We start from the raw sequence: 23,195 nt of genomic DNA on the forward strand, positions 1-23,195 counted from the left end.
ATAAATTTTTCTCTGGTGAGTGACTGATTCAAAAAAGTTCATGAGTGCCTGAAACAGAGTTGCCAGTTTGTATTGTTACCAACATTTGGTCAGGTGTGCTACACAAATTACGTAACACTAAAAATGCGAGTTTTGAACTCTCTCCCCCTATGTAGTAATAAGTAACGCAAGACAAACCCCATCCATATGTTACGTATCGCTAACATAATTTGTACACAAAGCCAAAGTCGTTTGAAAAATTTTCGTAATACTTTAGCCAAGGAACTGGAATTGACAGGTAGTTCATTTTCGACAGTATGATTATGAGGCATGGAAGATGCGAGAGAGGATGAAAAATTACAGCGACTACTTTTGTTTATAAACAAAACAGGTCTAATTTTTATCCTACAGGGCGTGTGGAGAAAACCAGCTGTTCCCTACGCTGGACCGGCTTCAACCGAACCAGCTGCAGTGCCCCACAACCTGTAAAATTAGTTTAATATCCAGCTGGGAAACAACATGCCTGAATATCCACGGGTGAACAGCGTACCGCTGCGGTCATTCAATCGTAATGGTTCGCCAACGGCTAATGTGAGCGAAGGGAATGGAACATAGAGCAGTACGGCACAAGCTCGCCGGTAGTGGCTCTTCCACCAGTAGAGCTCTCACAATCACTGTATTGCCAACCCCAGCAGCAACGGCAGCAACTCTCACGTCCCGTGAACAGCAATGGAAACACTTGCAGCAGTCACCAAATCGCAACAATGATGCCAAGAATGTAAATAAAAACAACATTTTTGCGCAACAAACACATAGCGGTATGCACTTCCCAATACCTATTTATTGCATGCCATTTGTTGTCCTCTTCCTCGGAGAACTCTAGCCGTTTGTTTGTAAATACGTAATATACGTAAATACGCCGCTATCACTTCGAATTTAAGTAATGGCTGAACAACAATTCTGACAAACCGTTTCCACCTTGGTTTTTACATCACAAACACAACAGGTCGCTTCGTTAAGGGTTTAAATAAAATACGTTTGAAGTAAATCAGCGTCACTCTATCAATCTCGGTACCACTGGTCCTCATTTCCCATTAGGTTATGGGCTCAGTGATCGCGGTTACCGGTAAGAAGTGAGTTTTTCGCGTATAGAAATGGAAAAAGAAGAAGAAACGGAACTCTTGAACGAACATGAGTTTCAGGATTGCTTCGAGCGGGAAGCAGTGAAAGTCTACGAGCTGGTAGTGAAGGAAGGCGAAGCTCCAGCCATCCAGGATAGGAACACGAAGCCGATAAAGAAGCGGTTAAAGAACGATCTTAAATACAAATCACTGCTCATTTCTTGAATTAGTGACATCATGTTGGAGTATATCCAAGATAAGAAGACCACGAGAGCAATGAAAACGGCTGGCTATGGAAAAAGTTTTCGAGTGGAAAAGCATCGCTACTCGTCTCCACCTCCAGATGAAGCTACTCACACAGCGGTACGATGGTAGCAGTTTACAGGATCACTTCCTGACATTCGATCGGATTGTCCGGGAGTACAAGTCGACCGGTGCGAAGTGCGAAGACATTGACATCGTGTACTATCTGTTGCTTATGTTGGGACCGAGTTTTGCAGCAGTTGTTATCACCCTCGAAATAGTATCTGAGGAGAATTTGTCGTTAAAATTCTTGAAGTGTCGATTGCTTGACGAGGAGACCAAGCAAAAAAGTGGTGGTGTCAGCGGCGGATGCGGGAAAGCGAAGACAGATGGCGTAGCAATTAGAACAACAAGTGGAAGTGTTACGGCTGTGGTCGTGAAGGGCGCAAAATCGTTGACTGTCCGGAGAAGAATAAAAAGAAGGAATCGACGAGATCGAGTGTGCATCTAGGAAAGGATGAAAAAGGTGTGTGGTTTGTGAATGGTGATAGTAGAGTATTTTCAAAAACGGAAGAGGTGAGCTAGATAATTGATTCTGGTTCGTCTGAGCATCTTACGAATAATCGGGTGCTGTTCAAGAAGCTGGTTCCGATGAAGAAGCCGATGCAAATCTCCGTTGCCAAGAAAGGAGAGTCGAGAATACGATGAGATCAAACTTTTTGCCGTTTTCAGTGGGAAATCGATTTCCATCACACTAAAGAATGTCCTCTACATTCCGGAACCGCGTGTGAATCTCCTGTCGGTTCGGAAGATGGAGATTGCTGAACTGAAAGTTGTGTTTGCTGGTGGTATCGTGACAATCGAACGAGAGTCGGGTGTGGTAGCCACCGGAGAGCGTTGTGGTAAGCTCTATGAACTAGAAGTGAAGAACCAAGAAAGACAATGCTTTATTCTTCCGGTAGAGTGCTTAAAGAGCTTGAACTCTGGCATCGTCGTTACCGGCATTTGAGTGCGAAGAACTTGTAATTATTGTGTAATAATTGGCAATGAAATGATCTTCGATATGAGTGCGAAGAAGGATAAGATAAGTGGTGAATTCGTTTGCAAACTGTGCCTCGTAGGCAAACAAAGGTGTAATGCTAGGCGCAATTTGAGAAACGTAAGCGAACACGAGACTACTACCATGATTCATACGTGTCACAAACGTAGTGTGGTGGAGCGCATATTGAGTCACAGTTTGGTATAAATAACGTATCACTCGCATACAATGTCTGATTCACACAGAGTTGCGCGATATATTTATACACTAACACAACCACCCGACCGGTGTAATCATACAGTGCCAAACGCACGGTGCTATATGATTGTTCACCAACACAACCGGCACGACCAGCACACACAGCGTCTCAAGAACAGACGCTATATCGCACCTATATATTTTTCCCATTCTGAAATGTAACGCCGGTGGGCATTGAAGGTGAAAAATTTCCGTAACCTTCGTCGATGACTTTACAGGTTTAACCGTAGTGAGCGTACTGGACTCGAAAGATCAAGTAACCGATCGTTTCAAGGAGTACGAGGCGTATATGAGTGCGGAATTTGGGAAGCTCATATCACGGTTCCGCTGTGACAATGGCGAAGAATGCAAGAGTCGAGAGTTCCAGAGTTTCGGAAAGGGATCCAAATCCAGTGGACCGTCCCCTACACTCCCGAACAGAACGGCGTAAGCTGGCGCTTGAACCGGATGCTCGTAGAGTATACTCGTCCTTGGCAGCGAATTTGTGAAAGGTTTAAATAAAATACGTTTCTAGTAAATCATCGTGAATCTATCAATCTCGGTATCATTCCTCCTTGTTTCCCATTAGTTTCTGCACCCCTCAAATCGTGTACGGAGAGCAGTCCCCGCACCCCTCAGTCGACGCCATCGAATCACCGACGAAACACAAGGACGAAAACACGAAAACGGTGCAAACCAAAAAGCAATTAGCAAAACCCTCACAAAAGTGACATGAAATATCTGAAAAATACAACTTGATGCGGATCGTTCTATATACCTTGATTTATTATGACCAGCACTGGATGTTGTTTTGGCAGAAGGGCAAAACTCTCCACAACCTAGAGTTCGAAAGAGTCATCGCCATCAAATGTTGTAAAAGCCAGCAGCGAAAAGGGGAGGTTTCCGAGTAGTGCTGCGAAAAAATATCAATCAGTGCTAGAAAATATCGTTATTTGACTTAATAGTTTAGGTTCATAGTGCGGCACGATGAGTGACTTCCTGAAATCGGCTATGAATTATTTCAATGCGGGCCCCTCCGTCGGCCAGGATAATGAGCTGGTTGGCCAGGTCGTAGAAATTGCGAACGTCAAGCTGCGAATCAAACGTGTTATCGCTGAAGGTGGGTGGAAAAGATGTTCGATGCATCTTTCCGCGACGGGGTTTCGATTATCATTCGATTTATTGCTTTTCGTTGAGTACTCAGGAATTAGGTCGAGTTTTGTTGCTTGTGTAATCTGTTCTAATCATGTTTTGCAAAACTAGAAGAAGGGAGAAGGAGATCAATCATTCATGCGTACGGTGCTCCTTTGTGTGTTCAGAGGAAAGGAAGTTTTTGACACTTGATGTATTTTCTCTGTCTCTACAAAGATGTTTCGCTCTTGCGTGTTTATATTCTGGTTGTTGGAAGACGTGTAGAGTTTCTGTGACGTTTGTTTTGTTTTGTTTTCATATGTTGTGATTAGCGTTGCATACAATGTCGTTACTCAAGTTATTAATATGTTTACATCTGTTTCAGGTGGATTCGCATTCGTATTTGTAGCCCAGGACATACAAACAAATAATGAGTACGCACTGAAAAGGCTGCTCGGCTCTGATAAGGAAGAATGCAATAGCATAATCCGCGAAATCAACACACTCAAACAGGTCTCCGGTCATCCGAATATAGTAAAATTTGTTGCGGCATCTTTCATTGATCGTACCCAAAGTGCTGGCGCTAAACGGGCAGACTATCTCTTACTAACCGAGCTTTGCAAAGGTGGTTCGTTGTATGATTGTCTGGAGAACGATTTGGCTCCCGAAACGGTGCTGCGTGTTTTCTATCAGGCGTGTAAAGCAGTAGCTCATTTGCACACGCAACCGATTCCAATCAATCATAGAGATATTAAGGTGGGTGTAGTCAAACTATTTCACATCGTAGACAGAATTTGTATTTTAATGTTATTGCAGATTGAAAACTTTCTCATCGGCAGTGATGGTCAGTTGAAATTATGCGACTTTGGATCAGCTTCAACTGACAGTTATGCTCCAAATGTGAATTGGAGCGCCCACCAAAGAGATATGTTGGAAGATTTGCTGGGACACTGTACAACTCCTATGTACCGATCACCCGAACAGCTTGACACATGGAATAATTACCCAATCGGTATCAAGACAGATATTTGGGCTTTGGGATGTATTATTTTCTGCCTATGCTACCGGAAGCACCCGTTCGAAGATTCCGCTAAACTAAGAATAATCAATGCGAATTATACAATACCAAATGATTCGCGGTATACGTGCTTTACAGAAATTATTAGAGGTTGTCTTCAAGTTGATCCCCAGAGAAGATTTGATATTGCTATGGTTCTGGAACGATTGGCGGCTATAGCAGAGTCAAAAGGTTGGCCATTGAAGGCACCACTTGGACTGACCGGAAAGCCTCTAAACACTCCTCCAAGTGGCCCAACACCTAATCCCAGTCCGATGCATCATCCTGAACCAGCATCTGGAACCAATCATATTCCTCCGCAGCGACCAGCACCTCCAAGACCTGCCCCAGTTGGAAAAAATGCTGGTCCGCCTCCGGAGCGAAAAAATCCCCAACGACCCCCAGAGCCTGTTCGACCTCCGCATCCGGTCATTGCTACGCCTGTTCATCACTATCCCCATCAGCCACCCCCTATGGCAGCTCACGTGGGAGGTGGAAGTGGTTTGTTCTCCTCTATCAAAGGAGGTGCCGGTAGTTTCCTGAAAAATCTAAAAGATACTTCATCTAAGGTTATGCAGACTGTTCAGCAGAGCATTGCTCGTACAGACCTCGACATCAGTTACATCACACAGAGAGTTTTAGTTATGCCATGCCCATCGGAGGGTTTAGAGTCAACCTATAGAACGAATCACATTGATGATGTAAAAATTTACCTTGAAAGCCGCTACCTTCCGACAAAAATAAGTATTTACAACTTAGGTCCACGTAATTGTCCCAGATTACCACCACCAGTGCGAACTGTTGAAGGCAGTTTTATATATTCACCCGTTCCACCGTCCTACAAGGCACCTACTTTATCAGGCTTGTACTCATTGGCGGAAGATATGTACGGTTTCTTAAATGCTGACCCGAAAACCATGATTGTTATCCAGAGTCCGGATTCGGGAAAGGCACTGGCTGCAACTATGGTTTGTGCATTGTTAGTGTATAGCCAGCTCGTGACTGAACCGGAGGATGCAATGCAGATATTTGCTGTGAAACGAACTCCGCCAGGTATGAGGGCTTCCGAATTGCGCTACCTGTACTATCTGGGCGACGTTGTGCGTTCGGTGCCTCATCTCCCACACTACAATCCAGTCACATTAGTCTCGATAACCGCCAGTCCAATACCAAGAATGACCAAGGCACGTGATGGTTGCCGCGTTTATATAGAGGTGGCTTCCGGCGATCGAATAGTCTTCAGTACTTTGCAAGAGTATGAACGCATGAGGCTATACAGCTTAACCGAAGGAAAGATTTCGCTCACGCTCAATGTGAATGTGTGTGGAGATGTGACCGTTACATTGTATCATGCACGAAATGCGCTGGGAGGTATGGGACGGCCGCAAGGTTTGAAAATTTGTCAATTCCAGTTCAACACCGGCTACATTCCGGAGGAAGAAACGCTTATTAATTTTAGTAAATCTGAACTAGACGACGTTCCTGACGTTGAACACGTACCGCATGGTTTCAATGTCGGTTTGTCGGTGTTTGTTAGCGATTCAGAACGGCCTCCATCCACTCAGCCGCCGTGGGTCCCAACCAAGGCTCCTCGGGATCCTAAAATTTTATTCGCTTCCATGCTTGAATATGAAGAAAATGTGGAAAATTTCATTTCGAAGCCAACGGCTTCGAAGCCAGCATCATCACACCGGCCTCCTCCAAGACCAGCTCCTCCTTCGCCGCAGCCTCCTAGAGCTAATACCACACAGTCGGTCGATGAAGTTCACACTGGAACCGAGCAGGATGAAGCTATCCTGCTGAATCTGAGCAACACGAAACAAACAGATGTTGAAGAATCTAAACAAAAGGCGAACGATGCATGTTTCGATTTGCTCGGAGGATTTGCCCCTCCAGTCATAGAAACAAGCCAGCCGAATGAGAGCTCTCAACCGGGAGCAGGATTAGATGATATATTCGGTACAATCGACAGTAGCACTTCTGGGCCTGTACCGCTTCAAACTTCTAAATCGAGTACAGATCTCAACGGTCTTAATCTTAATTTCGATAATTTCGGAGGTATTGCCCAGCCGGCAGCTTCAAATGGTACGAATGCATCCAATGGAGCTAACGATCAGTTCAATAACAGTTTTGGATTCGATCCTTTCGCTGGTATCAGTGCAAGTGTGTTCCATAATAGTCACCAAACGCAACCAACAACCCAGCAGCCACAACCGCCCAACAAGGATCCATTTGCAGATATTGGTGGTCTGGCAACTGGTCTGGGATCGACGGGATGGAACAAAGCGGGTACGGCTCCTCCCACAACCACCCCAAGCCCACGGTCCACGCAATTTTCTAGTCCTACGCATCAATTCAGTGGAGCCAGCACTGCAAATCCTTCGCCGAGGGCACCTTCAACGCCAATTCACCAGATGAGAAGTCCAAATGATCCACAGCGCCCGGACTATAGCCGTTCCCATTTCGAACACCCGAAGCAGCCTGCCAACAATGGATCGAATGGACAAAAAGAGAAACCAGGTGACATCTTCGGAGACATTCTAGGCTCGCAGGGATACTCGTTCGGCAGTGGAAAGCATCAGGGTCCACGAACAATTAATGACATGCGAAAAGAGGAACTGGTCAAAGAGATGGATCCAGAGCGTGTGAAGCTACTGGAATGGGTAAATCGTTTTGTATGCTGTGTGTGTGCTTATGGTGTCTAAATGAACGCATTTCATTCTTACAGACGGAGGGAAAGAAAAGCAACATTCGTGCATTACTTTGTACAGTTCATACCGTACTTTGGCCTGGTGCTAAATGGACGAAATGTGAGATGCATCAATTGGTTAGCGCTTCCGATGTGAAGAAAATATATCGCAAAGCCTGTTTAGCAGTGCATCCGGATAAAGTAAGTAAAATTGTACCACAAGGAAACATTGAACCTGTTCGGTTTCGGTTCTAAACAAAATCTCATTTTGATTGGTTTTGAAATCTGTGTTGGGGAAACTCATTCCGGTCTGCAGGAATGCATGCGAATACAAAACTATGGGTGGGTTATACCTAAGATATAAACCCAAGGTTGACTTAGGACTACCGGTGGCTTAGTAATCATTTGTTTGATTGAGTGAACCAAGTTTCAAATTCAATTGAATTCAACATTTTCGCTGTGTAAGTAATGAATTTGAACGAACGCCGTATAATGTAAGGCATCTTGGTTTTGATGGCTGTGTTAGGAAACACATTTCGGTGGGTGCAACAGTTCCTTCAACTTGCATGTATTTGCAATGTCAATTTCCGCAGGTATCTTAGTTTAGATGGCTGTGTTGTATACAGCCTCCGGGGTGTCGACACAGGGGATGGGGATTTGACGCTATCCAAATTGCAGGTAATCGGAAGTCCGTTCAGCGAATATCGGGATGACGTGGGAGCGTGGGAACGACAAGTATTCAATGATGATAGTTGCTACTCATCCACTTAAACTGCGGTATAGGACCCGAATACGTTGTGTTGAACAAATTGACGGGATAAAATGGGGATATACTCTTAATAAAACACCAAACTCGCGAATTGAGAGGAACGTGATCAAATTTCTGTGTTTTATTCAGTACCGGAAACTACAATACTGCGGCGGGAATTAAATACAATGGAATAAGAGCCTAACGCCTAAAGCCTAACGAAAAAACCGTAGGCGATAAACATGAGTATAGCCTTAACGGTTCCCGTTTTATACTCGTATGATACTATTGAGTGGTTTGAAATATTTCACGGATGGAATCTGGTACAGGGATAATCCGATTCTTCGAGACCTAACAGGCTGTGTTGGGGAAACCGGAAATCGAGCTAATCAAAACGGGGGAGTTAGAGCGTTTAGATAGCGCTTGACAGTTATTTAATTGATAAGCATTATAACATTTTATTAATTGGGATAGATGCGTAGAAATATTTCCTAGCATTTTTCCGATGTATCAATAAATGTTTGAGTTATAAGCATTCCAAATCTTTCATTTTGTACTGCATGTTCTGTGTTTAGGTTTTCATTTTCACCGGAATAAATAGGGGGTATATATTCCGGTTAGACGTAGTCCCACGTCAAAATTCTTATTTGGCAAGCAATCAGCACTAGTGGCATGAAAAGTCAATATTTTATTAATTACCAGGAAGTGTGCCTGAGGAACAGTTGCTGTCTTTCATCAAAAGCCACGATCTGGTATCATGTTACAATACTAAACCGTTTAATGTTTACCATCGATTGCTCCAACACAATTTGGAAAGTTACAGCGATAGTTGAATTCGTTTGCAACATCCATCCAATTTTGTTTTGTGAACGGCATAAACACTCGTAGAGTGAAAATCAAACACGTCTGTCTTTAGTAACAGTTAACAGTGGAATGAATTTTTATTGAAAATTCAGAACGTCAAAGCCTCGAATTATCAGCGGTTGCTGTGATCTTCAACACTCCTCCCTAATCCGAGACACCCACAAGTTCGCAAAAACGATGCTGCTTCTGGACGGCCAAGGGCTTCGTAAAACCATCAGCTGGCTGCTCGGTCGTCGGTACGTAGGACAGCTGCGCCACTCCTTCCTGTAGGCTATCGTGCACGAAGTGATAGCGAATGCTCACGTGCTTCGTGCGAGGGTTGTATGATCCATTTGTCGCGATGCTGATTGCAGATTGGTTGTCGCACTAAGAGGTATCGGATGCTGTTCCTCGAATATCTGCGACTGCAAGTTGTTCCACCACATGGCCTCCTGAATTGTACGCGACAGGGCCATATATTCTGCTTCACAGGATGACAAAGCGACGGTTGGCTGCTTTTTAACATTCCACGATATGGCTCCTCCTTGTAGCGTGAAAACGTAGCCGTAGATCTGCAGGCGTTGAAACAGGGTGCGCTTCGCTCATGCCAAACCGTTCGATGATTCCCTCAACGTACGCTTGCTGATCGAGCCCTAGCTTTCCTTCTGCTTGGTCTCTCGTAATTCGGATACTCAAACAGAACATGGCTTCACCGAGATCCTTCATTTTGAACTGCTGGCACAAATACTTCTTCAGTTTCCGTTTCAGACTCCGATCGTTGGTGAAGATCACAAAATCGTCAACGTAAATGGTGACGAACATCAGTTTGTTTCCACGAATCATCCAGTACAAGCAACGGTCAACTGAAGAACGATTCAGCCCGAACTTCTGGAGCACGCTATCCAGCTGCGCATTCCATACTCGGCTTGACTGCTTCAAGCCATAGAGCGTTTTCTTCAAACGGCACACCTTTCCATTTCGTTGGTCGATCCCCTGCGGCTGCATCATGTAGATCTCCTCATCGTTCAATTCTCCTTGCAAAAAATGCCGTAACGGCGTCCATCTGATCGATGTCCAGATCGTATCTGACCGCCAGCGCCATGAGGTAACGAATCGTCGCATATCGCACCACGAGAGAGTACATCTCGTCGTAATCCATACCTGACCTCTGCGAGCATCCTTTCACGACGAGACGAGCATTCATCGCACCTTCTGCAAGGACCACAATATCTCGACTGATTTCGAACTCACCATTCTCCGGATTATAGAGACGGTAGCCTTTGGTGTCCTACAATAGCCGACGAAGATAACCTTTCTTGCTTTGGGGTCGAACTTCCTCCGCTTTATTTTAGGCACGTGCTTCATTACCTGAGAACCAAATACCTTCAGGTGCTGTAAATTTGGCTTCGCTTCCGCTCCACGCTTCCTCCGGCGTTTTGTTACCCAACGATCGTGTCGGGCAACGATTCACCAGATAGGCAGCTGTTGAGATTGCTTCCGCCCAAAACTGCTTACTAAGCTTGGCATCGTTGAGCATACATCGTGCTTTCTCCACCAATGTCCGGTTCATACGTTCCGCAACCCCATTCTGTTCGGGCGTATATGGACATGTGGTTTGATGCCGGATACCTTAACTTTCCAGGAGATCACGGAACCCTCGGTTGATGTACTCCGTCCCATTATCTGTACGCAGAATCTTCAACTTTTTTCCGCTTTGTCTCTCAATTTTAGCTTTGAATTTCCGGAACGCACCTAAGGCCCGGTCCTTCCGTTCGAGAAAGTACACGCCTACCTTCTTACTGGCATCGTCCACCGTCCTTCACCGCCTTCACCGTCGACTTCTTGGCATTGGGACATTTGGCTGCAAAATGCCCGGGTTTTTCGCAATTGTAGCACAATTTCTCACCTTTTCCACCGTCCTTTGGTTCTGTGGGCTTCTTCCGACTTGCCCTGCTGTACAGAGCACCTTCTGTGCTGCTGCTGACCGGACCGCGGTCAAGTTTTACGTTTTACGAATAGTTCTCCCTTCCTCTGAGCTTTTCAATTGCCGGCAGCGCAACGGAACTTCTACCGACTCGAACGTTTCCAGCTTCAGTCCTGCCTCTTCCATTGCCATCTCCAGCTCCAGATCCAGCACCGGAAACCGAACTTCTGGTCGTGGACATCTTTTTTTGCTTCAAATTAGAATAATCTTGAAAAATATCCGTGCTCTGGGCCCATAACCACTTGTAGAGTGAAAATCAAACACGTCTGTCTTTAGTAACAGTTAACAGTGGAATGAATCTTTATTCAGAACGAAATTCAGAACGTCAAAGCCTCGGATTATCAGCGGTTGCTGCGATCTTCAACATAAACTCGCTTCGAAACTCTAGTACAATATCATCACAGGCCTGATTAATAATATGACAAAATGTCGACTTGCTCATGCGGTGTATTGCACCAGATGCGAAACATTCCAAAACAATCGCCAATCGCATTTTCGAAGGAACTCTATCATTCGGTCAACTGTTCACTAAGGACTCCAAATGTTTTTCGACCCGTTTAAAGATTCAATTGAATGAAATTGCATCCATATTGAAATTTTCACAGAAAAAAACGAGAGCTGCTCAACGTATCCTCGAAGGCAGTTCTAAATCGTCCGCATTCATTTCTGTTCAGTAAAGCCTGTTTTAGAGTTCCCGTGAACGTGAACTTGAACAGGTGGTGGAACAGTACGATCAATGAACTACATTGCGCACAAACAACTCAAAAAATCGTTGTGAATAGAATGATTTTGTTCACGTTCATATTAAAAGTTCGGCAGTAAACGTGAAGTAAATATACATCGATCTCCAGTTGTTCACGAATCAACCCGAAGCAACGAAGTTTTTTTAACCCGCGCAGAGATCCGATTGAATGAAATTGCATTCATATAAAAATTTTCATTGAAAACATGAAAATTGCTAAACATATCCTTTTACAGTTCACGGTGAAATAATTTTCAGAATGCCTTGGGACATTCGAACGTAAACATGAACGGGGAAATATTTTGACGTCTATGTTCACCATTGCGTTCACGTTCACTGATGCCGGCGAACTATGTATGTTGAATTCACCAACATCTCAATTGCACGGTGAATCGTAGTGAAATATTGAATTAATCCATTTCTATCAATATGTTTACCTCGCGTTTTGTGTATGAATTGATGAATTAAGTGCGATTCACATACAACATTCACGTCACGTTCACGTTCCCTCCCGTCACGTTGCGTCAATTATTATTCCAAGCAGTTCTTATGCAAACATTCACATACACCGGCAATGGCAACTTCGACTTGCCGTTGTTTGTGTATGTGAATGTATATATCAATAGGAATTGTATGGAAGAATAATTTACGCAACGGTATGTGGATATTGTATGTGAATCGCGCTTTATTAACAAAAAAGTGTTTGTTCGCGTTCACGTTCACGGGAACTCTAAGCCAACCTTTTCAAGGCATTTTGAAAATTATTTCTCCGTGCACTATTATTGTTATACTTTGATAGTGAGATATGAATGCTTTTTGTGAGGATTCGAATTATCCGAATTACTTTATTGAAACTCGATGTTTACTTACTTTACGTTTACTGGCGAAATTCAATGTGGACGTGAACAAAAACATTCGTTTCATTACGATTTTCTGAGATTTTTTTTGTTCGCAATGTGGTTTACCGTGAAGTGATCGTACTTTTTCAACATCTGTTCACGTTCACGTTCATGAGAGGTCTAAACAAGACTTTACGCCCAACTGAAAAATACTATAGCGAATTCGTTTTTGTTCAGTTTCAACCCCAGTGCCACACTAACTGCTGTCAAAACGTTTTTTTTATTCACTCACTTTCAACCTAGTGTCACACTAGGTTCGCCCCGAAAACCGTTGGTTTCGCACTGAGATGTTTCACGGGTTGGCACTCGAGTTCACCAATACAACTATACTGAACTGTCAAGCTCCGAGTATTGTTTTGGAAAATCTAAAAATAAAGATTATGAAAATGGAAAAGCTGCTGCTTTTGCTCTTGTATTATCGGAATCGTAATCCAATTCAAATTTGGATTTTGAACAGTATATTTGCGTACACGGCATTAAGCTTCGTGTGCGAAAATAATGATGGATATTCAGGTGGAATAAACACGCTTTCAAAATCAAAATTATAAATGAAAATTTACTTTAACGTATCGATTTATACTTTTTTATGTTATGTGATGAAATAAGACTTTTTTTATCGATATCGCAGGAATATACAGCCATTCGATGTCAAACCGATATAGTGGTTCTCAGATTTTCGTGGGAAGTGGAAATTTTGTTCTTTGTCGCAAACCATTAGACCCGTATTTTTTTGTTTTTTTTTGTTAGGGTGACCATTTCCATTTTAGGGTGGTCCGAAAAATCCAATTTTTCCACTTTTTTAAAAAAATGACTTTTTCAAAAATTCATAACTTTTGAACTACTGAGCCGATTTAAATGATTGACATATCAAATTAAAGCTGATCTTTTTTGAAAAAGTACCAGAGTTGCAAAGAATTTTGATTTTGGTTTCGTTATCAATGATTGTATTTGTTTGGTGCTGTATTATTTTATATTTTTTTTTGGAAAGCTGAGAAGTTTTTACATAACATATCTCGAAACCAGAGAGGCGTTTTTTTCGTTTTTGAGTTATGATTTTTCAAAGTTAACCGATGGTCCAAAAATCATTCTTCCCTATTTTCCCAAAAATGACTTGTTTCTTTACTTTTGAACTACTGAACCGATACAGATGATCGACGTATCAAATTAAAGGCTATTAGCTAGCCTTTTTTTTAAATAACACACTTGTCAATTAATTGGATTATAGTCACATACATCCAGTCTAGTCGCATAGAAATATTGAACGAAAACCGAAAACATGTTAACTTTGGAAAATCATAGCTTAAAAAGAAAAAATAACACCTCTCTGGTATTTAGATATATTATGTGAAAAAAAACTTCAGCTTTCAGGAAAAAATATAAAAAAATGTGGCGCTCGTGATCCCGAAACGATGTAAGCTATAAAAAACATTTATAATCAATAATTACGAAAGCAAAACCCTTTTTTATTCAGAGTGTAATATTTTTTGAAACAAAACTAGCTAATTGACTTTAATTTAATATGTCGATCATCTGAATCGGTCCAGTAAATCAAAAGTTTTGTAGTGGAAAAAATGGGGAAAAATGATTTTTCGGACCATCGGTTAACTTTGAAAAATCATAACTTAAAAACGAAAAAAAACGCCTCTCTGGTTTCGACATATGTTATGTGAAAAGCTTAGCTTTCCAGAAAAAATATAAAAAAATATAGCGCCTTTGGTTCCGAGACTATGAAAACAATAAAGAACGAATACAATCAATAATAACGAGAGCAGAATTCGAATTTCCTGCAGTTGTAGTATTGGGTGGGGTATTGACTTTAATTTGATATGTCGATCATCTGAATCGGTGTAGTAGTTCAAAAGTTATGAATTTTTGAAAAAAGTCATTTTTTGAAAAAAGTGGAAAAATTTGATTTTCGGACCACCCTAAAATGGAAATGGTCAGCCTAACAAAAAAATTAAAAAATACTGGTCTAATAATTTACGATAAAGAATAAAACTACCACTTTTGACGAAAATTTGAGAACCACTATATCGGTTTGGCATGGAATGGCTGTATATTGAACGAAAACTGTGTCTAATGATGATTTTATATTATAATAGTAATTATTTGTGGAACAAACTGGGAATGCATCGACAAAGGGTTAAGTGAGTGTTAGGACTATCTGATAGATCTGATAGAGAATAATTTACCTCCCAAGCACTAATATCGCCACCAGACGTCGACACTGTACGTCGCAAATATAAACAAATCAGACTATATAACACATACCAACAAACCACCGCCTTCGTGAAACTGAAAAGGTTTTTTTATTACAGAGTCAGTGTTGCACTAACTCAGTTTTAAAAACGAATTCGCTATTAGGCTCTGATGAAGCGAACGCTTTCTTGAAAGAAGCAGGGAGTTCAAAATGCAAAACATTTCCAAAACACCAGAGCTGTCGGTAACTTCGCTGAGGAATCTGTACAAACTCTTATACCAGGGACAGACATACAGCTGTACTTGCGTTGTACGTGTACAGCGTTGTACAGGTACCATCGTACCATGACAGACATACTTTGGTTGTACATTGTACCGTATGTCAAACTGGCAATCAGATATTTTTCCAATTTCCACCACATATTTCAATGAAAAAGGTTTTTATTTAGTGTCTAAACTATCAAACACAACAAACAAGTTTCCAATCTGAGTTATTAACTTAAGAGAAAGTCAATGAAAAGAACGTTTAGCAAGTAATTTGATTCTGCTAGTTCATGCTACCCACAACTAACCGTCTATGGCGCTGCGCACAGTACAACTGTAGCCATGTACAGCGGTAAAACAGGTCGGTACAGGTACAGCGATTGTACCGAGTTGCTTGCATGGTTCTAGCGCTGTACATGGTGACAGACATACAATTTTCGAAGTACAACGCAACTACAGCTGTATGTCTGTCATAAGTATTATGGTTGGAGTGAAGTGACAAGTTCGAGATTTCCATATGAATTTTGAATAATGATGTTTCGGCCGTGTGAGTTTGTAAACCATCGCCCATACTTATGAAACAAATAGTTACATTGGAAATTTAAAGCATAATGACTGTTCCATTACAATTTTTTGGTGCTCAGATTATCTCGGATGCAGACTTTAGTGTTGTTACGGGAGCGGGTTTCGTTTCGGACTTCTTTATAACGAAATCGTATGTTTTGTTTCAGTATATGCTTTAAGCTGTATTTCAATTATTTTAGTTCATTTTTTATATGTTTTACATTTGTTCGTTGCTTACATTTATTCGTCCTCTACTTTAATCTACCCGCCGTGTCGTAACAATATGTTGCGGTCCTAATGTGATTTATTCACCAACCAGGTACAATTAATTAATAACAATTTTAGGAATACGAATAATAACGTTTTTGTAATCAATTTCAAGATGGTTGTTTTTCTATTGAAAAACTCATGAAAAACATATTATGAAATGTTTTCCATGCGTTTTTTTTCAATATTCAACAACATCGCGTTAATCAGAATAAGGACAAAGAAACCAATGAGTGACGACCAACACAACTTCGAGTACGATCGCATAGATTGCGATGCAGTATTTTTCCTCCCCTTCAAGGTTGAGATTCCGTATGTGTTGAATATCCCAAGTGAAGTTTACCGAGTGAATAGAATTAATAGAGCTCAATTTGATAGTTCCAGACCCCTTCCCTCTGCATAACTCGAGAACTATTCAAGCTAATGGAGCAAAATTTGGAGTGTGTAGGTTTTAGCAATAAATTTAGCACCTCCTCTCGAAGGGGGAGGGGTTGCCATATAATGAAACTCAAATTTTTGCATAACTTGATAACTAATCAAACAAATGGAACCAAATTTGGCACGTGGAAGCACTAGGGGGCAATAAATGTTTCTATGGTGTACTGAAATTTTTTTGTGGAGTTGTTTTTTCATGCATTTCATTTGGAAATCTTTAAATGTGTCTATTGTTCATTACAGCATACCGGTACGGAGAATGAGGACATGGCGAAACTTATTTTCATGGAGCTTAACAATGCCTGGAGTGAGTTCGAGAATGATGCTACGCAGCAAAATTTGTTCGCAAATTAATGTGATAGAGAGAAAAAACACTAACCAAACAACCATTTCAAATCTATCATTGGCATCAACTGTGATTGCTGAATCACATGCATTACTTAAACTTTAGTTCCTGACCACGAAGAAACGCATGCGCATGGCTTCCAATAAACATTAATTTTGACCGTAAGTAAACTTGAAGTTCCAATGTGCCATCAATCGATATTTCTGTTGGCAAAAAGTCGGAACAATAAAATTGTTCAGTAATCTACGACGAATCTTACATCTAATGGAGAATTTGATGTGGAGCATACATGTTTCAAAAATCCAGGGCATATTGTTTGAGATTAATTGTCCAACATCGTCTAGCTGATGAACTCCACCATTTTATTATTGTTTTAGTTATATATTGGAGAAGTTTTCGAGGCCATTAATTGTATGTTGAAGGGTCGAACTTTATGTTCGATCGTTATTCAATACAGATTAAGTTTTCAGGATGTTACTTCAGAAACGATACAATTTTTTCTCACGCCTCTAGCATACAACAACTTTACAACTTTCAAAAGAACGGGCCACTAATTTGCTGAACGTCGTTACGTCGTAACCCTATGATATGCAAATGCAGTGTTAGTTCCTGGTGAGTCAGGCTCGATGTTATAGTTTTTCAAGAGTTAATTTGATTTGTATTTTCAATTGAAATGCGTTATTCCTAATAACTGATTTCGGTAAACAGTGCGGATATCTACCGCGATGGATGCTCAATATCATTCAGTGCACATCGTGAATATATCACGATTGCAGCGCATAAAATATCATAAATTTGTTATTCTTGGATTATTTGAGCAGATATTATATGATTATGAGTAGTTATTTGAGTTTTTTTTGTTACAAAATGGCTGGCAATTCCGGTCACTTTTGGGATATTCTTTGAGTCGGAATTACGCAACTTTTTATTTGAATCATACGATATTTTTGGTATATCATCCGCTATATTCCATGAGCGATGAGAAACGCTTGAAACGTTGAAAATGTTGAAGATGAGATTAAGCTGTTATAACAAATCTAGTTCTTCGTGAACGTATATATTATATCTACTCTCGGTGTTATAAATAGAAAATGAAAGAAATCAATTTTGCATCCCTCAATTAAAAATGTATAATAAAACAGACACAATTTTAACCGTTGTTGTAATAGCAAGAAATAAAAAGCAAATTACTACACTTTGTTCGGTTATGAAGAATAGAATAAGTTGGAAGATAAAAAGCTGTGATTGATACTGATTGAATGCTTGGGCTGCATTACACATTTCGAAGACAGAGAAATTTGTTCATTTCAAAGCATAACATAAAATTTAGGTTGAATTACTTAGTTTTTTAGAGTTTATGTGTATGTGATTTATATTTTCGTCGCCGCTTTTCAAGCTTCGTAACCGTTACTATTCGTGAACGTAAATTTCTTATTTTTCCAAAAAATTGGCTTGCAATAAACGCAATATTATTTGTATTATTTTCTTATCTTTTTTTTTCTTTATATAAGACTTATTGAAGTGGTGCATTCCTAAGGTTTACCGATTCTTACATGTGTATAATAGCAATAATTAAATTTTGCTTGTGACTGTCCTTATTTAAATAAGATTGTACAGGGATTATGTGATGATGGGTGCATAACAGATGCGTACAGCCGATTAGAATTGAGTTATGTTCAAAGAATAACATCTTAACTATGAATTCGATTCGAGAATGTGAATATGTTTATTATAGGTATTATATTTATGATGGAATATAGTTGAAATTATCAATAATTATGATACATGATAATATTTCGAATACACACTACTCCACACTTTCATCCTTCATATATCCGAATGCCGATCATTTAATTTTAAGAAGCTTTGTAGATGAATTTGGATTGACCGTCTTTATAAGAAGGAGGTCTCCGTAGTCACATTGGTTGCGCGTTCGCTTAGTAAGCGATCGATCGTGAGTTCAAAACTCAGGGCCATCTTTGTGTTGTTACAGAATAACTACGTCCACGCAACAATAATCAGCGATGGAAATCGATCCACGGCCGAAATAAGATCAATTCATCCATACAACTGCTCTGCTCTGCAAGACACATCGGGCTGCTGTTCTATAAATAACTCAACAATGACCAATCAACTGTCTCCGCTGTCCGGTCTAACTGGATAATGGAAGAACAGAAGGAAAACTCTTATGCCTAAATGGCTACTGTGTAAATGTGTACCATATGCAATGGTATAGAAGGGAATACTCTAAAGCAAGGATGGAAAACAAGGGAGCATGATGTGATTTACGATTAATCGCAAACTGCACAGATCGTAATCTGTGCAAACTGCGACTAACTATTAATCCTCACCCATCATAACCAAATGATTTTCTCTTGGTAACTCTGAGTTGACCAAAGCATTGCTAGACTGAAACTAGTTCGAATAATTGAGTTACTCTCCTTCCTCGTTTTGCTTTCAACTCCTAACAAGAATTTGCTCCATGGGAATGAGTGTCTCTATGACGTACGATTCTCGCTCTCTCATCCGGGCGTTCAATTTTCCTTTCCGAGCGCGTTTACTTCGATGAAACTGGGTAAAATAAAAAAAATGCGCTACAGCAGATAGGACGACTTTAATGTTTCATGTTTCACAGAGGATTTCTCAGATGGTGTTTAAATTAATCAAGAGACTACAAACAATAATCCCTCTCAAATCACTAATTTTATGAGTTAATGTAAATGCGTTATTGGCCAAGGCTTTTACGACATCGAACACGTGGTCTTGCGAGATATATTTTTCCGCCTGCCCAAATACAGACCACTTTTTTCGGGGCCGAGTAAACTGGTGTCTAGAAAAGACCTTGATTACCTTGAATTAATAAAAAAACATAAATTAGCGCAAATATGTCAACATGTGTTTTTTTGTTTAAGCACGTAAATATTTGCTCATAATTTTTTTGGATTGTGGCACTCTACATAATTTGTATGCAGATAAACTATCCACAGTTTGTGGGGGAATGGAATACTCATACAACTCAAATGGATAATGATTATCTGCTATCACAAAGCTGAGAAATTTTTTGACGTTCTGTTTTACTATTGATTCATTAAAAAAAAAGCTTTATTTTTAAATGTTTTCTTATCCTGAGACTGGCTCACCATATTGCACTGCTACTAAAACCGTAGGTTAACTTCAAGGATATTTTTTATTCATTTTCGGCGAATAATCAATAGAGTGCCGTGTTATGAAACATCAGAATAATAGCAAAAACAATATTACGATCATAAGGTGTTGGACAGGTTATTCCAGACGACATTGGAATATATTCCATCTGATCATCTTTAGAAAGGTTAATGACCTTCAAAGGATAAATTTATATTGGGCACATTGAATTGATGTTCATGACTTCCAGTCGGACGTTTATTCGCTCTGATAATAATTGTGTGGTCCTCACAAAGCATATATTCCAATGCCGTCAGTTCACTGAAATTATTCGCATACCGTTTGATGATAAGGTAGGATGTTGATAATCATTTGCTGCGATACCTATTGTTCCAACAGTATTCATTCGACAATATGAAGACTGAATACCTGAAATTAACCAGATTCTACCATGCAAATCTGCGGTCAAAGCAGTATGTACACTTGAGAGATGCAACAAGTTTGAAGGGATATAAAAAAACATTAGTCGTTCGACAAATCTACTGCCACATATGTCGGAAGTCCACGATACATGAATGTCATACGTCCATACTATTTCATTACATTTATTCGCAACGAAGAACGTAACCACACAGAATTGAATTAATCAAATATGTGATCCGTTTTATCTACAAAATAAAAAAGGGTCTGAAATTCAATCGAATTCGAAAGGTGTTTCGTGATGTCACTAATTGAATTACTGTTGGAAAAATTATTTGGAGAGAAATGTGAATGTTCAGAATTATTGGAATCTAAAAACGATTTTGGGCGGGATGAGATTCGCCCAAATCTGCTGGTAATAAAATTAATCAATTGCATCCATTACCCGTCTGCTGTTTATCGGGCGGGAGACGACAGCAAAATAAAATCGACACTAGACTGAGTCAGCCACTCACTGCGGACAGTGCAATAGAGAATTAAAAATCCCTCGATGAGTGTCGTAAGATTTCAGTTGATCGTCTCTTGTTACACTTTCCGATCAAGAACTCATCATCCGCTCTATGGAATGGGAATAATCGTTTGTGGCTTGCACTCACGATAAAACTTGAGTAGTAGAAGTAATGCTTCGAGAGTGCAAGCAGTGGGGATTCCGCTCTCATATTGCTTTTTTGAGATCTTGGTAGCTCACCGTTCCAAGTATTCTCTCTGTGTACATATGAAGAATAAAAGAGCCTCGCCTGCTGGGGGTGATTTAAAAACATCCGACTAGAGGGATATACTTATTCATTGATCGTTGAATGTGATTTTTTACCATCCCTGCTCTAAAGGTAATATTATACTATCAGGCACGTAGCGTAACCGGCACGACACGTTTCATGCAAGAAAAATATTATTGTGTGTGTTTCAGATCGTATGCGTATATATAGCGGAACGGCTCCGGGCATACACAGCACGTTTCAAACAAATGCATGAAGGAATTCTCGAAAAGAATATTTTGCCGGTGCCGGGCACGAACTACACGGGCGAGTAGGATCATACATACAAATCAAAAGTCGAAAGTCGTGGTATGGGTGCGTTCGTCGCTCTTCGGTAAGACATCGGTTAAATCACCAGAAGCTACGCTTGTCAACGCGAATTAACTCTCCCGCTCCGTAAATGCGCCTTCGCACCGTATGCGCTGCCGGTTCGTACAGAAAAGTTGCTATGCCTGATAATATAAATACATCATGTATTTGTCTGCCCGTGTCGGTACGTGCAGTTTACGCTACGTGCTGGATAATATAAAACGGTCTTAAGGCCGAAAAATTTCAACCGTGTAATGTGCTAATAATAGATATGATAAACATGTGACATGTACACGATTAAAATTCGACTCTGTTACATCTAAAAATGCTAATGAGCCTAAAATAAACAAAAGGGTTAAAAAAAATCTTTATAAGAAGATCAATCTTGTGTATGAATCGATTCGCTGATTAAATCGATACCAGAGAATCGATCTTTGGCATATCGACCATTGGAAAATCAAACGTATTTTCCTTGTTTATCTTCTTGTGCGCAACGTACAAAACCCCTCGTCAACGTAAAACGCTTCTGGTTCTTTCCCATTTATATAAATTGTTTATGCGAAACTAACGCTTCACTGTCATTCGTTGTGAATACGTTAGATACAGAGTATATACCTCATTCACAACAGTAATAGCGCGGGAGTACAAAGTTGATCGAAATTTATAAACTAAATCGATTGGTGAATACGATTTTTTCTATTTAGTTCTTACAGAACTCAACATTTATACTAAGAAAACGGTTACAAGTAGACGAATAAGTAAGGAAAGGAACATAAATTGTAAGTGAACTATGAATACGAATACGAATTAAAATAAAAATAAAAATATTTCAGCTAAAAGCTTATTAAAAAAACGAGTTTGCCTTGAGGAATCCGAACCGTCTCTGTAACAAACTTTTAGAATTTATTTCTAAACGCGGAAGCACATCGATAGTTGCACATAACCATGTCGCAAACTAACCTCGCAAATTTGGCTGAATCATCAAAGCACCAATGTATTATTTGCAATCTACCGGAAGATGCAGATTGAAAAATAGTCCAATGCGAGGCATGTATACATTGGTGCCATTTCACATGTGCCGGTGTCAATGAAAGCATCGAAAACGATGACCGAAGTTTCGTGTGCAAGGCTTGTACTGCTCCACACCCCGGCTCAGTAGTTTCAACATCCGCTAGTACTCGCGAGTCCCGATTACAGTTTGAAATGCAGCGTCTGGCAGAGGAAAAACAATTACAGGAACGGTTGCAAGGGGAAAGGGAAAAGCAGGACAGGGAGCTGCTGGAAATGATGCTTCGTTTGGAGAGAGAACGAAGGGATAAAACGATTACGGCGATGTTTGCTTTGGAGAAGGAATTTATTAAGAAGAAATATGATCTCCTTCACAATCAGCTAGAGGAAGGCGATGATGCAGCGAGTATTCGCAGCCACCGCAGTCAATTTAATAGCAAGGTTCAAGATTGGATAAAACGGAACCCCCAAGTAACCGTGAGTGCCAATACTGGGTGTAGTTCCACTGGGCTCACGTTACAAACGGAGGTACCAAAAAGTTCATTCCGAATATCCTCAGCGATGACTACCGCAGCGGATGGAAGCAGTATAGCGCAACAAGCATCGCTAACCACTCCTAGTGTGACCAGAGGTTATCTTAATTCACCAGTGAGCTCTTTGGCATTCGCCACATCGCAACAAGTATCTTCACAACTTCATTCGTCCGTTCAGC

The 23,195-nt window shown here is 40.6% G+C and overlaps 1 protein-coding gene across 1 annotated transcript; it reads left to right on the forward strand.

Moving 5' to 3' along the window:
* Positions 1–3,455: 3,455 nt before the first annotated feature.
* On the forward strand, positions 3,456–18,597 carry LOC129777568 (cyclin-G-associated kinase). Its single transcript, XM_055783921.1, has 5 exons — positions 3,456–3,739; positions 4,136–4,506; positions 4,567–7,470; positions 7,536–7,697; positions 16,685–18,597. The coding sequence occupies exons 1-5, from the start codon at positions 3,607–3,609 to the stop codon at positions 16,793–16,795; spliced, it is 3,681 nt and encodes a 1,226-aa protein (XP_055639896.1). The 5' UTR covers positions 3,456–3,606; the 3' UTR covers positions 16,796–18,597.
* The last annotated feature ends 4,598 nt before the right edge of the window (positions 18,598–23,195 follow it).

Source organism: Toxorhynchites rutilus, chromosome 1 (assembly GCF_029784135.1).
Source record: "Toxorhynchites rutilus septentrionalis strain SRP chromosome 1, ASM2978413v1, whole genome shotgun sequence".
In the NCBI taxonomy this organism is placed as follows: Eukaryota; Metazoa; Arthropoda; class Insecta; order Diptera; family Culicidae; genus Toxorhynchites; species Toxorhynchites rutilus.

What these genes read in the sequence shown, in the direction of transcription:
- LOC129777568 (XM_055783921.1), top strand. Translation starts at nt 3,607, where the DNA reads ATGAGTGACTTCCTGAAATCGGCTATGAATTATTTCAATGCGGGCCCC. An exon ending in TCAATCATAGAGATATTAAG is followed by an intron (nt 4,507 to 4,566) that starts GTGGGTGTAGTC and finishes ATGTTATTGCAG; the next exon opens with ATTGAAAACTTTCTCATCGG. An exon ending in TAGCAGTGCATCCGGATAAA is followed by an intron (nt 7,698 to 16,684) that starts GTAAGTAAAATT and finishes TGTTCATTACAG; the next exon opens with CATACCGGTACGGAGAATGA.